This window comes from Homalodisca vitripennis, chromosome 1 (genome assembly GCF_021130785.1).
Source record: "Homalodisca vitripennis isolate AUS2020 chromosome 1, UT_GWSS_2.1, whole genome shotgun sequence".
NCBI classification, from domain to species: domain Eukaryota; kingdom Metazoa; phylum Arthropoda; class Insecta; order Hemiptera; family Cicadellidae; genus Homalodisca; species Homalodisca vitripennis.
The window spans coordinates 68,951,532-68,968,959 of NC_060207.1; the positions used below are offsets into that span (position 1 = coordinate 68,951,532).

General features: G+C 31.5%; 1 protein-coding gene across 1 annotated transcript in view; it reads left to right on the top strand.

Moving 5' to 3' along the window:
• Positions 1-14,287, top strand: part of LOC124363968 (CCN family member 5-like) — a 34,762-nt gene extending 20,475 nt beyond the window's left edge. Inside the window, exons 4-7 of the mRNA XM_046819240.1 lie at positions 4,301-4,392; positions 7,127-7,256; positions 11,247-11,443; positions 12,406-14,287. Of these exons, the coding sequence (XP_046675196.1) occupies positions 4,301-4,392; positions 7,127-7,256; positions 11,247-11,443; positions 12,406-12,786 (800 nt within the window). The 3' untranslated portion in view covers positions 12,787-14,287. The remainder of the gene's footprint in view (positions 1-4,300; positions 4,393-7,126; positions 7,257-11,246; positions 11,444-12,405) is intronic.
• Positions 14,288-17,428: the final 3,141 nt, after the last annotated feature.

Sequence of the window (17,428 nt, forward strand, 5' to 3'; positions counted from 1 at the left end):
GAGAAGGTCTCACATATCGTCTTCTCTCTCCGTAAAGACGTCTTAACTCCCGTATTTAAAAAATCAATTCTTTAAATGTTGGTGATGGGAGTGCACACCAAATTAGGGAACAATGGATGATCTTTCGTATGGGTGTTGCAACTCTCAAACACATATACATGTATAGTCTCCTACTAGATGATGACCATGTAGAACCATAGAAAAAGTCCACCGAAGTGCGAAGAGCTGAAGAAGCACTCCTATTCATCTTTTATTAACTACATCTAACTTAGGAAATTTCCACACATCCAAGAAAACAATTACCTCTGTATAGCCTCGGTTGGTAAACCCCCATTGTAGTCAATAATGAAATATTCAGTGTTCGGCGGTGTCTGAGATTGTTTTCAAGAGATATTAACATAAAGCCTGACGTTACAGTTCAGAATCGATACTATGTTATTTTAAAAAATTTGAAAAACAGTGGGTACAAACGGAGTTTCCAGTAATTTTTCATTTGGAAACATTTAAGAGCAACAATCTGATGTCATTATAGTCTCCACAAATTTGTGCTCTAACACGCACTTTCCTGTAGGGTTTGATTCAGTGAATAAGGTAAGAAAAAGTGCAACGTAGGAAGTTATAACGAAATATAGGCAATGGGAATTCTTGTATCTCAACTGCAACGACTAAAACAAGTTTATTTTCTTGATTCTTCTATGATGAAGCCTACCGCTGGATAAAATAAGATGATAGACTCTCTCATTAGTATTTTGCACTTTACTTCTTAATTAATATAATCATGATAATTTTTAAACGAAATATTAGTGTTATATAACTGCATATTTTATTACATTGACATGATCAAGTAAGTCATAAGATATAAAATTAAGGTTGTTAGGAAAGATAAATTGTGTAAGTCATTATGGTTACGCGACTGGTGAAGTTTTTCCGGTTCATACAGGGTTGAAACTCGGTATTAAGAACAATCAAACGTAAAACAGAAACTGCCAGTAATGCATATCTGAATATTCAAGTCAGTTAAAGGGACAAGTTTTGTTGTAATTGGCTGAAGCTTAGCCACTCAACGACCAATATGACCAACAGTGAGTGAGATAACGGTTTACAACTTTTCGACAATATGAAACGTATCTTCTTTGTCGATATTCACTTTATTCGTGACAATAATTCAAGCACAATTAATTTTATTTCATATTAACTTTTTAGTTTAATGCGTTGTGTATCGGAAAATTTCGATACAAATTAAAAATAATTGTTTGCACTTAGAAATATTTTATGATATTATGTGATATAAACAAATACTTTCCTGGGTATAAAATGCCTTAAATGTTTTAATACGCATGTGTCTTATACAATTTGAAATGATTATAAAAACAACAAATTTGTAAGAAATTTTAGTTTATGTTTTAAGAGTTTTACAAGTTTATTCAGGAACCTTAGTCTTTAATTTGCCATTATATGAAGTGCCATTATATAGTGAGAAGATATTTTCCTAATATGCAGAAATAAAACAAAATTCATACTAAATAATGTATAGCTGTTATTAATTTTGGACTATACACAAATAATAAAAATTGTCGACGGTAATGACAATTATTATAGTATATTGACAATCGAAATTGCGATTGGGATATAAACTTACTTTAAAGTTGTTCAAATACTCGTAAACATGTTTATACAGTACTATGTTTACAAGTTAAGTCCTTATCCAACTATAACACACTAATAATATCATTACATTTAATAGTAATATAATGATGAAAGTTAAATCTAAAGTCACAGTTTATAGTGTAATAAGTTAAATATATGATAGAATGAAAAGTTTTTTGAAAATCTCGTCAGAAGGTTAACAGATATTTAAAATTACGTTTATAGTAACACTCGAGAATATGACTAAACACAAAATAAGTTTTCATCACTTTTAAAATCGTGGAACGATTATATATCCCAATAATAGATCTCACAATATCTCATACTATAAGATTTTAGGTTAGATGACATCTACAAAATACAATGATTACAGTAAACATAAACAATGTTAACACACTTCTACAGATATTATGTTAATGATTAGAATGTTTAAACTGACTTAATATTAAAGACAATTACAAATGATAACTTTAAAAGTTTGTATAAAATATTTTAATAAATTTTGTTAATTTAATTAAACAAAATTATGTGCTTGATGTATATCAAAGTATTAAGTATAACAAATGTATATGAAAATACTAGGTTTTTATTTAAGGCATGTGCTCATAAGCAATTTTAATGTCTCCTTGTGTTAAATTTTAAAGTATTGGAAGTAATTAAGCCACTATAACAGTTCAAGATCTCGGTGCAATCTGCATTTCATGCATAGCGGCGCGCCTGAGACGCCAAACCCGTGATGTAATTTTGAACGAATCAGAATCACAAAGCCACACACTCCGCATTGGAACAGCGTGGTTGGGAACATGAATGAAGAGACGCAGCCCCCGGGGTTAATTAACTCGTCAGGTTACCCCCTCAGAGCGCGTGACGTCACACACGGTGAGAGTATATTGTGGCGGTCTACATTCAAACCCAACCGCTCTTTCGGTTGGTAATTCAAGTGAAATGTACACCGAGAAAGGTTTAAATTTTTATATCAAGCTTGTACATCAATACGGTAAAATAAATACTTGTTAAGTTCAGTTAGTTATTAAGGCTAAAATAAAATAAATGCAGAATTCGAAACGTGTACAGAATGATTAAACAACTATTTAAAAATAAAAAAATATTTAAAACTGTAACTTTTCAGTGAATTAGTAATTTTTCTCGGATCCACGCTAGCATATTTTTATTTGATACACAATTTTAAATTATGTAAAATTTCTTAGCACCTCATATCAATAAAGATATTATATATACGGCTAGTATAATAGTTTTCGTTGCCTTCTTCTATATTTAGGTTTACACTCTTCACCAACTACTAACTAAAAAAATATTATTGAAAGGAAAGAAACATTACATGTTTTTGAAAGAATGCTTATAAAAATGGCTGTTACAACACACCGCAGAAATGAATATTTGGCTTTTTATTCGTTTTGAGATAACGATTGGATGAAATATCAAAGTATCTTTAGGGAAAAAAGGAATTTTAATTCGTCATTGTTACAATGTGCAATTTTAAAACATCGCTCTGTTTACCCTAAGTAGCATATTTGTTAAAATATCATCTTAAGTCATTTCATAAGTAACTAGCAGTTACCCGCGGCTTCACATTCAATTTTAAAAATCGAAGGTCGTAGTCTTCTTAGTAAAATCATTTGTGATGTAATATGATGGAGTCCTATGATATTTTTCAAACATATCAGGAACATAGTATTTCAGTATCCATGGTTGATATATTCAAAAGAGAAATAAAATTTTGACTGGTGACATAAAACTGTCTGTACATTTGGTCAAAAAGTGTCAACTTCCGTCTGTTTAAATTATATCTTATGTATAAGGTATTTCCTATGACATACTTCTGTGAACACGTACGAGAATACACCAACAAAAACCAACTTCGATCAAAAAGCGTATACTTTCGGCTCTTTAGATATACTTTCTATCTAAAATGTTTCAGTTGCCATAGTTATTGCTTGCCTTTATATCTATATGAAGAAAATATATAAATTTCATAAGACTAAAACTTACTAAGGTCCAAAAATTCATTTTCGGTCTAATTAATTCACCTCTAGTCTAATTTATTTACCTGATTAAAAAAAAATACCTGTGTTGGTTTTCAAGGTATACTTGGGTAAAAAGCGTCTGCTTGTAATCTACCTCGGGTGTAAAATATTTCAATTGCCATCGTTAGAGTTTGTCTCTTTGTCCCAATGAAGAAACGACAAAAAAGTTACAGTGGTCAAAAAGTGTTAGTTCCGAATGTTTTCTGAATTAACCAGTTGAATCAACTAAAGTCATAAGCTCTGAATAATTACGCATACGTACATATTTAGATATTAAATTTTAGTTATTTTAGTAAGATTAACAAATAAACGATACTATTTTGTACGAACAGTAAATGTTGGGTATTTCTTTAAAAATATATTTGAGGAAACCTTAATTATTTTTAATTAACGTATATAATGAATATATCAATCAAGTCTAATGAATTGTTATCTAATCTTAAGTAGTAGGGAATGAATAAGAAGATCTTTGTTTTATTTATATTAACGTAAATTTATATTTGACAGAGTCTCCTTTTCCTGTAACTAAAGCTTGACCTTAAAAAATATGCTCCATTTCAACAATGCTATCACTAATATTTTCTAAACGTTTTATATGTTTGTTTCAGCAATCAAAGGCAAACCGTGTACCATTTACAACCAGACGTACGACAATGGAGAAACATTCATGTTGGACTGTCGAACCCAATGTGCCTGCAAGGTCAGTACAAAATAAATCTTGCTACCTTGTGTTGATTGGAAATAAATGTCTCATTAATAAAGTGAATATTCATAATGATTAGATTAAATTATGCTAACTAATGTAACAGTGCCATTCCAAATTACAATATTTAATTTTTCAATGAGACCTTAATGGTAAAGGGCGTAGTGTAGCGGGTATAATGGTTATCGCAAGATAACCGAAACAAGCAACGTCAAGCGTGGTTGCTGCTTGGATGCGTGACCGTTGAGCGATACTATCCTTGCAAGCAGCTTGCCTGCCCGGCCGTTGGTGGTGGTTCGGAAATCACCTTTGAGCCGTTGGTCGTCAGGTTAATTGTTAGAGAGGGCTTCTTAGCTCTAACTTCGCCTGGTAAAATAAGACGTCTTTGCTTTACTTCACTTTAATAAACTATGCATCAATCATTAAATTTGTTGTAGAATGTATTGGGCTTCATACACTGTATACTCTCTCTACATGAACATACTCTAACTAAAGTTAAACGTAGATAAATTGAAAAAAGTTATAATTGTAAATAGAATCCTCAGACATTACTGTTTACGGTGAAATACTACGACGATAAGCAACCTCTTTCTTTGTTATTGGCAATGGGTGATTTGAATGGATAAAAGGTTCTCCAGCATTTGGCATAGTTATAAACTATAATAATAAAACAATGAGCCTTTGGCGTCTGATGAAGAGGGTAAATTCCAATCCTTGAGCCATAGTCTTGTTTTAGTTATATTTTCCTTTTAACATACAATCAGCGATATATTTTTTAGTGTTTGGAAAATGAAGTAAAACTTGATTTTTATTTTAATAGAGAATAATAAACAAGAAGAATAAACATTTGACTCTCATATAGGTTCTGGGATCAGGCGAAGTATTCATATTATAAGGATATTGGAGTAACTAAATCCCTATGGGACTGTATAAACGGTGATGGAGAAGGCTGGATGTCAAATAGGGGTAGCTACAAGATCAAACCTGCAGACAATAGAGAGCCCTATCATTGTACCTAATATAACCGTTGAATAGAACAGAACAATGGAAGCTGTCAACTACACCTGCTGCAAGCCGCTCTCGGTGGCTAGGCGCTGTCTCATGCAGAAACTAATTATATTACGTCAAGTTAGATAACTTACTCTGAGGAATAAAAGTTGAAAATGAGATTTGTGAATGTAAATTATCCTTATCATGTGACTCCCATTAACCTTTAACTTTGTTTTTTTAAACAAATAACCTTTAAAGACACTCTAATTTTAGTCTTATTGTCAGTCTTTCGATGAACTATTCGGTGTACAATCAATCTACACAATTCTTCTGTTAAATTTACAAGAAGAATTGTACTATATTTAAAACAGTTCTAAACGTCTATTCTATTTTTTAACTTAAAAAGAATCTTAATAAGGGAGAAAATAGTTTTTTTTTTTAAATTTTGTTCTTTTACCTCACAAGAATAAGATTTTCATCCATCCTGATATACTTTTAAATAGTTTAACAACAAAATATTTTTCAAGGGAATGAAATTAATCCTGCAAATTATGTAATATTGGTTAACACAAAATTGCCTTTTATAATAGCAGCGAGATCCAAACGTAATCAATAAAAAAAAGATATGACGAAAAATGTAGTAAGAAACGTGATTTTGTGTTTAATGTATGGTAAAATAAAATTATTTGTAATTGATACATAATTTATTGAGACCCAAATATGGACTCTTCGTTTAAATATGGATGTCTGATCTTGACCTTGTTAGTAAGATGCAATCAAACATATGCATGAGAAGTTATTTGTATGAAGGTATTTGAAAAACTCTAAGATATAGAAATTTGATACTTTAATACATATTTAAAACTGGTTTTACAGAGAATGCTGTATTTTTACTGACATTAATCTAACATAAGTATAATATAGCAGTACGTCACATTACTTGTCGCGTAACAGGCTTCGCTGAGAATGCATGCAACATTTTTAATCTACAACTCATTTTATTCTCCAGGTGTCTTGTGAAAATAGACGGATATACTATTACACAACAATATACAGAAAAAGAGAACTCGTGTCAGCCAACTAAGATGTAGGCTTCAATAACGTTCTGCCAAATCCCACCATCATATAACTCTTTTTGTCTATTAAAAATTAAGTTTCATGCAAAGTTTAAGTCTACAGATGAAATCTTCTCCAGATATCTTACGTTATACATTCACATTTTTGTTCATTAAGTTGGTTTTGCAGATTGGTAAGCAGGGTTTGAGTATTAAAATTCTATACATCTAGTTACCAAAATATGATGTTGTATATGTCGGGAAAGTTAGGCTACATGTGTTAATATATCACAAGTTAAAATCTGCTACTCGTGTATCGGAGTTTGTATATAAATGTATTTGCCCTACTATTAATCGTTGCCACCATGATTACCCTTAAAACCAATAGAAATATCCGCTAACGCGTGGAGCATCATCGAACTCAGTGTTGCCTGTATATAAATGAGTGTCATGTTAAATTAAAAGTGTCTACAGATGAGTTCATATTCGATATATCATGCGGACAGAGAGACATTCAAAACGTTTCCATACCCTGAGGAAAACAGTCGACTAACAGAGACAGTACAGTTTTAGGCTTGGATTTAATGCATATTTGACCATCAGTTATTATTTTCCATATTAAATTTAGGGTTAGCCTCTTTCTTTAAGTGCTGCTCCTTACAACAACACTGTTACTCTGATTACAGAACGGGACTTACGCATGCGCCAGCTTGTGCCCTCAAGAGAACATTTCGCCTCAGGGGAGTTGCCGACACCCGAGACTAGTGGAGGTGCCGGGCCAGTGTTGCCGCGAGTGGATGTGTGATGGCGAGTCTGGTTAGTCCGAAAACTGCCTTTAAATATAGTTCTCGAGTCTTTGTTTTCAGTTTGTACATGTAAGAGGAGACGTTTGGGAGGAGGTTGAGAGAAAAAACGACCACCGAAGGGACTGAGTGTTAGTTAAGTTTGAGTATTAATGAAGATTTATCTTTTTAACGTTGACTTATTCATTTCTTTATGTGGCTACTGGTACTTAAAATAATAGATAAAACAATACACCATTGTCTTTAATTTAGTTTTACAATACTTATAAGTTTAAGAGCAATAGGTACTACATTGATAAATGTAGATAAACACCCTAGTATCACTTGCCTATTCTATGTATGATAGTTGGTAAAAAATAGCGATTAACATTTAGAATCTACTTCATTCTTCTGATAAGAAAATTAGTCATCGCCCGGTAAACTAGGGGTAATACTCGAATACGAGTCGTTAGATCTCAACCAATGCATAAATAACAATACATGTTAATACTTGTTTCTGGAAAAACATTATTTTAGATTTTAAGGAAGGTGTATCTGTTACTGTCAATAATTCATGTACCTGACAACTTCAAATCAGTACTGTTAAAACAGTCCTATACTATAAAACAAAAGCAAACAAGACAAACTCTCTCCATTGTTGTTGATATAGTATTTACTGTCAGTTCTATGAAAACAATGAAATAATCTGTGATGTAGGAAACTAATACAAAGTCAGACATATGAACAATACTGGAACTAGAATCCGTCAGAATGGAAATATTACATCGGATTTGTTCCGTAGACTGCAAGAACATCTGGTGTTGAATAGTTGAATCTGTATCGGTTTATACATATTTATATCCTACTCTATATTACAACCTGAGATCATGGTTATTACTAAGCACAACTGTAAATCAGACTCATAGTAAAAATGAACATACGTTTTATTTACCATGAACATTAAGTAGGCACAGGTTATTGATAACAGAATACATATTAAACACGGTACAATAAACATACATTACGACACAACTCCTACAAGTATTACAAGTATTCAAGATAATCAAGGACTTGTATTAGTTTCATGTTAGTTTCATTTTTTAACATGATAGTAGTCTATGACAACAGCTTAATGTAACTTGTCATTGAAAAATTCCACGAACAGCCTATAGAATGACAATATGTATATATATATATATATATATATATATATATATATATATATATATATATATATATATATATACAGGTATATGCAGGATGTCTCCGATATTTGAATTATTATTTTTTTGGATCAAAGGGAAACTATTGTTTTATAACTTAATTATTTTGAAAAATGGCTTGTTGTAATAAATTGAAATGTATTAGTGGTATATAACCATATAGCCTAAAGGCCTAATTACACAAAATATTTCAAAATTGTATAAGCTTTGTGTTCAAAATGGCGACTTACTAAAATCTTTAAACGTAAATATCTTAAAACAACGTATGATAAATTAGTCACATTAACTACATTTTAGTTAGTTACAAATATATATATATATATATATATATATATATATATATATATATATATATATATATATAAAACATTACGATAGGGTTGAGGAAATCGGTTGATAAATAATGGAGATTATACGATTTTAGAAAAACCGCATAATAAACAATATCCTCTGTCATCATGTGACAACATTGTTAGTAAGCTACAACAATCAGCTGTTTTAATTTTATCTGTTCTAATCATTTGATTAAGCTTATTTATGTTTCTTTTGCTTCAATCATAAGAAAATAAAAATTTGTGTTATCTAAAAAAATTATAACTTTGTTTAGACAAGACTTCAAATGAATTTACAAAACTGTTGATAATATAAAAGAGTACAAAATAAATTTGAATAAAAGACCAATTTTGGCTGCTGGATAAACAGTTTCTATCCAGCTATCAACAATCTATGTTAAATATTCCTAAAGCCCATTCACCATATTCCATATTTGATTTCACATATATAAACCATGCCAGCATTGTTGAGTTTGTAATTAAATTGTCTGACTAAAATGGAATAAAAGTACCTTTTTTATTAAATGCCGTTTTAAGATATTTACGTTTAAATTTGTAGGAAGCCGCCATTTTGAAAATAACGCTTCAGGAGCCTTTAAGTTATAAAACTATATACCACCAATAAATTTGAATTTATTACGAAAAGCCGTTTGAAATTTAAAATTAATTAACTGAAAAACAATATAGTGGCTGTTTGAGTAATTATTAGGTTTTCTAAAGTTTAACTATGATATTGTATTTTGTGTTCGGTCTAGGAACAATACCTGAAGTTTTTATTAGAGAGTTTTGGGACACCTATAAATATATACACACACAATATAGAGCTGTTTTACTTCTATTTTTATCCTCATCAATTCCAGTAGTAATTCACAATAAGGAGGCATTTTATCTTCCTATGGTGGCCTTTACCGGTAGGTTTTGATAACACTTTTATAAACATAGTAGACCGTGAAGCAACATCACAAAGCGATCTCTGGAAAAATATCTATCGTTTTCACGGTCATTTTCTGCAAAGATATTTTATTAATTGCTATAATTATGTTAGGTTAATATCTTCCAAATTTTAGCTATGAGTCAAAAATTAGTTTTCCTAGGGATCCATTACTAGATACCATAAGATTCCGGATTCACAAACATAAATAAAAAATCAAGCCTAGAATAAAAAATATCCAACGCTGAAAGTAGTTTAGAGTTTAGGTTCATGGTTTGTCTTTCTCGTGCTTCATTGAACAAGTTAGAAGAATATCTCAACAGTAAATGTGTATGTTTATTTTATCTCCAGTGCATCGTTAGTGCCTCTTAGTGCAGCGTTTGGAATCTGACGCTGTCACAAACTTGACTCCAGACTAACATAACTCCAGATTCCAGGAGTGTCTGTGCAGCGACAGATTCCAGACGTTGCACTATGAAGAAGGTGAGCAGGAGCTAAACTCAACATTCACAGTAAAGGTGTATTATAAAAATTAGTATGAAATAAATGAAAACATTACGTTGAATAAGGTAGCTAATTAAAAATAAACATAATTAGACACAAATAACCTCACTAATGCTACCTGCCTTTGTGAGAGTAAACTATTATTTTGGTCACTAGCGTTCTGTGTATGCGGCATGAAACAACAGTTTATACTGTTTTTTGAAACGCCAATACAGTAAAAACAAGTTATTGTTTACTTTTATCAATATTTGGGTTAAACTACATAGTTTAAAACGCTATTATGACATCCGTAAATATTTTTAAAATACGTAACAATATTTACGTAAGAAACATAATATTTATCAGTGCAGATGCAATGTTGAGTTACATTTTAAAAACTAAATCCTTTGATAACTAGCTATAGCTTTGTTCCAAATTATGGAAGTCTTACTAAAAAACCATATAGTAGCTTATGATATATTTCAGTTTATATATAGTAGTAGTGATTCATACATATGCAACAGTCCTTATTTCTCTGCTCCGTTTAATAATAAAACTATAAATATCAAGATTGTATTACTTATTTGATTAAGGTGACTGATAAAAGGATTTTAAATAACGAGAATTTGAGATACTAGGAACTTGTAACATGTCATAATATATTTTCTCTAGATATATTGTTGACTAAAAGTCAAGTTGTAAAAGTGGATGAGGCTTAATATTTCTCTTATGTGGAAAGGATTTGAGGTTTCGTTAATTTTATTAGAATTTAATATTAACTCAATGGCTTTCAAACAAACATTGTTAATGTGTTTTGCTAAGAAATCAGAGTTGAATAAATGTCCATTAAAAGAATATGCTTTGATTAAACATTTCTTTTATGAAGTGTATAAACGATTTGGAGCTCATAAGCTACAACGAATTAAATTAAACACATTTCAACATTTTATGTTTAGAAAATTTGAAAAATATTTAATTATTATTTTAACTTACAAATCCATAGTGAATTTTCAATAATTTTGCTAGAACAATTTCTGATTGTTTGATTACTTTAGTTCAGCGACCGCCCCAGTGCCTAGCGGAATTCTCCCAGTGGACACCTTGTTCATCTTCTTGTGGTATCGGTCTCTCACACCGCGTTTCTAACTTGAATCCTGACTGCAAACCTCGCAACGAGACCAGACTCTGTCAGCTCAGACCCTGCTACTCCCAGTTCATCAAGCCTCTTCACGGCAGGAGTCATCATATAAGGGTAAGTAAAATCAAGGGTGGGAGGTATAGTCCATGTTTGAAAAATACAGGAATAATTTAGAAACATACATTATAACCATAAATTTGGTTAGAGGGACTCCAAAATATGTATCAACCTTAAATATTACTTGTTGAGGGAAATTATTTACGAAAGTTTTCCCGATATCATTCGTTTTAATGTTCTTACGAATCTGGTACTAACAACATGATCATGCTTCAAGATCTGTTACGAATCTCTGTACACAGAATGGTAAAGTATATTATGGGAAACTATAATGAAACGGGGAAAGCATGCAAAATTAAGAACTAGTCAACTGTTTTGAGATACCTTACGTGAAACGGCCGGTTAAAAAACTAACAATACGCGTAACATGGATAACCAATATTTCATACTGCAACATTCTGACGATAAATTTAAATAATTTGGACACTATGGTCGGGAATAAATGGCTTAATTTTATAATTTGATTTTCATTATTTTTTTGTTGTGGCCAAAATGAATAGCATAATAATGATATAAACAAAACGTTCTTCATATATCTAAGAGATAAAATACCTAGTTTCCTACAACAACACAATTACGGTATTATTATGAGTTAATGTATACGAAATGTAGTTGATATTTATAAGAAGTATTACGGAGTCATGTATCTAAATAGAAACTATTATATTTATTGTCTAACTACTATGTTCCTTTAAATGTTCAGAATTATTATACCGTCAATTTTTATCCACATGGTTAGTTCTTTTATATAAGTTATTTACTTTGTTTTGAACTATTCACTTTGGAATAGTAAATGCGATTTAGGTTTTTTAATTTGAATTTGATACTTTAAAAATTGGAACTCTGGGAATAATCTATAACTCCAAATCCAAGTATGTTCGGCTAGGATCCAAAATGTTCTTAATTCTTAACTCATAAGATGGGCGTATTTGTAATTTAATACTGATCTGTATTCTCAGAGAGGCCATGAGTGTAAAGCGACTCAGCGACTTGGAGCGGCGGTTCATTTGGTGTTCGGGCAGTGCCGTAGTCGACGTCGCTATCGCCCCCGGGCCTGCGGGGAGTGTGGGGGTTGTTGTGTGCCCGAGCTGAGTTCCACGATCCGGGTGGAGTTCGCATGCCGTGGGGTGAGCGGGCTAGAAGATGTGGAACCAGGGAGCGATCTCTGGCAGTCGGCGAGTCCGCCTCTCCACGGTCACAGGCATATCCTCTCAGTGGATGTGGAGTGGGTTTTAAAGTGTCAGTGTAACGCAGCCTGCCTGGCCCACGGGGTGACCTCTCCACCCCTCGGAGGTCTCGGGCCTCTCCTCCACAGGGTACACAGGACAGCGCCCCCTTAGATATTATCCTCCCCCACCCACGCATCACATGTATCCTTTGCCTAACTCAAGTATTAACAACCCATATCAATAACATGGTAATGTAGTGCACTAATTATATTTTTATATCATAATTACGTTGGTTTTATTTCACCACTTTCAACAATACGGATTGTGACGGTGAATCTAGATTTTCTTAACTCGACTTAGAGAAGACAATGTGATTAGATAAAAAATATTTTCCTTTCACTAAAATATAAGACATAGCATCAAAGAATCAATAAACGCTTTATCACTAAAATATGGATAGTTTAGAGTCACAAATATTAAACTATGATATAGCTTAGTCTTGGAAATATAACAAAATTACTCGATATTAATTTTGTGAAATTATAAATGAGTTAATTCTAAGTTAATTATTTGCTGTCGAAGACTCGATGACGAAATAACTTTAATAATACGAGCCTACATATCATTAGTTTTATTAAAACTGTTACAGTTGTGATTAATTTAGTATATTTGTTTATGATAATAAACTGAAGAAAATATGTGAACAACATTTTTGAAAAGAAACACACAAAAAAACACAATATTTTTTAAACAAATAACAATCGTCTATACATTTTAAATTGATAGCTAAATAAAAATCCCTTATTTATAGAGGCAATTTAAAACCTCAATTTAATAGGCTACCACAGAGAAAAATATACGATATACTTGTTGAATACATTTTAATAGTTTTTTTACTCAAAAACGTTTACTAAATGTATTTAAAAATAAATTGTACGTATAAATATAATTTGAAATTACACCACTATTTTAAAAAAAAACACTAATTTAAAATAATTTTCAGTTTTCCTGGAGTATTAATATATTTCAATTTACTGACAATACTTGTATAAAGGTATTGCATTCCGTACAGTAATTTAAATGTTTAGAAACTGCTTTAAAATGGAGCAGGTAGATCTTTGAAACTTACATGGATTTAAAAGTTAAATTTACTGGCAGTTGAACATTATTTGGTGTTTCAAAGCGATGAAGTTTTCATTTTTTTATTTTAATTAATATACCACATAAACATAAACATGAACTTTATTACTTTTTACATTGAAACATGGCCTTGACTTAGGACCAAGTGTTAAGAGATGTAGTCTGTGTATCCCACACTCTACATGTTGTAGATATTATGTGTTCATTTGTAAATAATTTGTAGATATTTTTGCAATGTTGACTATTTGTATAACCAAACAGTTCCATAACCGTGTATTTAGTATTTCCTATAATTGTAAGACATTATAATGAGGACATTATACTATGACACTATAATGCCAATGTAATGCTGATATGTCATTATAACACGAGAATATGTCTTGAAAAAATACTGAGACATTTGTGAGTGCACAGTGCCATATTGAACTAACAATATCATTTGTTAAAATAGATGCTACTCGTTTTTCACTTTTTTTGTGAGATATCATAGCCAGTATACTGCTTTGTCAATAATAAAATATTTGTTTTTTAACTCCTGGTTTTATTCAATCCTGCACTTCGTGTGTGTGGTATGGACAGTCACATGGAATTCTCTCCTAAATTGGGTTTGAAAACCTGCTATTACAGTAACAACAAGAATTATTAGGGCATTAAATATAAAATTATTTCACTTTTTTAATTAGCAAAATTATTCTTTAAGAGTGTTTAAAAATACGCATGTTGTTAGCATTTAGACCTAAATAGAATGTCAATTCAATTGACTTATGAAAAAAAAACGAAGTGTTGACAGTAATTTACTCTATTGCAGATTTTCCAGATCTAAGTAATTACATAATGTATAGGTTGTTTTAAATTTTATGAATAAGAAAAAACTATTTAATCTTTCGAAATTAGTACAGGAATCACGCAAATATAATGAAAAATGCAGACAAATTTACAAATGTGAATGTTAATTTAGCTCCAGTTCACCTTCCTCTTGTACCTCGTCTGGGGTCTGAGCAGCAGTCTAAATGACAAACTTAGGTATTGGAATCCGGAGTCATGTTCGTTTGAAGTAATCAAAAAAAAACGGCACGAAGAAGCTCAAAATGAATTATTTATGTCGTTTCTACATCGGAGATACATATACTACAAAATATAGTGTATTATAAGAGAAGAGAAATTCTCATCAACTCATCAGGTACAAAACGATGTTTTAGACACGATCTTTAAGCACTGTGGTGCTACCAAGTTGTGTGCACATAAAGCAGGTATGGTGGGAAGAGTGGATTGAATATGAAGGTTGAATTTAGCTCCAGTTCACCTTCCTCTTAATGGAGGAATGGAATCTGACACTGTCACAGATTTGAATCCTGGATTCTGGAGTCACGTTAATGAACTGGAGTTAAAGTGAACATACATATTGAATCAACCCTTCCCACCATAACTAACTCATTTGCAAATAATCGATGATATATTGAAAAATATTTAAAAATGTTATTGCATTGTAAAAATTCGCTGAATATGTTATGTAATAATTAAATTTATTTATTAAATATTTAAATAAATAAATTATACTTAACTTCTTTATTTTCTTTAACAAGAAAGAAATTGTATAATGAGAGCTATGAATGAAAGTAATACTTTCTCAACTTCTTATTTGAAACATTTTATCTACAAATGGTAATAAGTCTGTTTCGTTTTTACTTCATTACTTTGAGTATATTTAAATATTTCCCCACTTTGTTACTTTAATTTTGAATATTGACTTCTATACCAAATTAAATGATTTATTGCTTTATAGACTTTATTTATATTATTAGTAGTTTATAAACTTTCAAATCACTGTTTGTATATTGGTTTTACTTTTTTACCTTTGAATACCTATAACTAAAAATCCGAAGTGATGTGTCAAAGAATTAGTATCTGATTCGATTAGTTATATGTACTATCACTGACACATTAGGAACCATCTCACATAGATTATACGGGTACCGGTTGTTCTGGACACTCAACTTCAACTGATATCATGCTACTTCCTCTAAGGAGCGTCATCTGATACTATGCCAAGAAGAATTTGAGGCCTAATTTTGTTATTATGATAATGTAATGAAACTATAGTATCTGTAATAATTTATCCTATCTCGCAGATCCATAATGAATTCCATAATGGCCCCCAACGACTTTAACGGAATACAAAATCTTAACGCGAAAAGCAACATACTCCATACTATCCCTCGATAGGTGACAGTGATTGTAATAATACTCCACTTCTGCTATCTACTCTGAAAAAAAACTGTGATTATGTTTCATAACTTTCAAATGGCCTATAACGTGACATTTGAAATATACAGAAGCGGAAATACATTATGATGGCCTATTAATTTATTATTTTTTTATTTTAAAGTTGTGGTTTCAATTTAAATTTCAACTTAAATTCCATTTTATGACCCACGCAATGCAATTGTAACTATTGTTGATGCAATAAAGAGTAATATTATTAGGCTGAAGGCGGATTACATTTGGAAGTAGAGACTTTTTGACCGAAGTAGACTTTTCAGACCAATGTATGTATACAGTTTCTTGATCGTGACAATAAGGCAAACGAACTATGGCACCGGAATTACTTTAGACCTAAAGTAGATTATAAATTTAGGAAGTAATATTTTCAGACTTACTCGTATGTTTATGTTATCTTGACCAGGAGAACAATGCGACCGCTACTAAGGTACCAGAAATAGCATAGTGTATAACTCTGGCTGGAAGTAATCCCTTTTTGACCTAAAAATACTTTAAAGGTCTACATGTGTAAAGGGAGGAAACTTGGTAGGAAAGTAATTATGGGAATTATGCTGGTGCCCACTATACAACTCCGGTTGTGTTTGCGTCAGTATCGCAAACTCTGACCGCTAGATCGCATGATGAGCAACATCGTTTCGTGTTTTTATATCGTTTCTGCGGTAAGGCTGGTTTCCACAGAAACGATAGCCTAACTCCATTCCAAGTACCGGGAATTAGTTATCCGTCCCATCTACTCGCTCTCAGATTCCAATATGCAACAACTCTGGCGTTAATACTGTAGAGTGACAAGCACCTTCATCGAAATCAATGTTGCCTACATAAAAGGAAGTTCCATACAATGGTCAAAGTCTATAGGTCAGTTCGTTTTCCAGATATCGTTGTGTGAACAGATAAACAAATATGGAATTCTTCCAGCATCTCTGACGATAGGCTTCCTAAACGCTTAACCAATTAATACTAGTTTAATTGGATATTGTCTTACAGGGGAAATTTGTTCACAAATCATCTTATTACTTATTATAACTTGTTGCTTCCGTTTATGTACCCAAAGTATAGATATGTTTATTTTGATGAGACAGGTTGTTTTTATAAAAAATGATGGTACAAGGTTAAGTAAGCCAAACTTAATTAGATAGTACTAATCACAAAAATGTCACTATGGAAATTCCCATTAGTATGAGGGAAAAAGGTATGTATGTTCCTATATAATTTATTAATAGGCCTCGTATTCGATAAGTAGTGTGTCAATGTGAAAAGTTAGATGGAATCTTTGTTAAATACAAAATTGATAGAACATTTACGATATCTCAACAACAAATTTAGTAATTGAGCTTAAAACACTAGTAAGCCAAAGTGGCTGTGAGCTTACGTAACAGAAAAGTAAGTATAAATT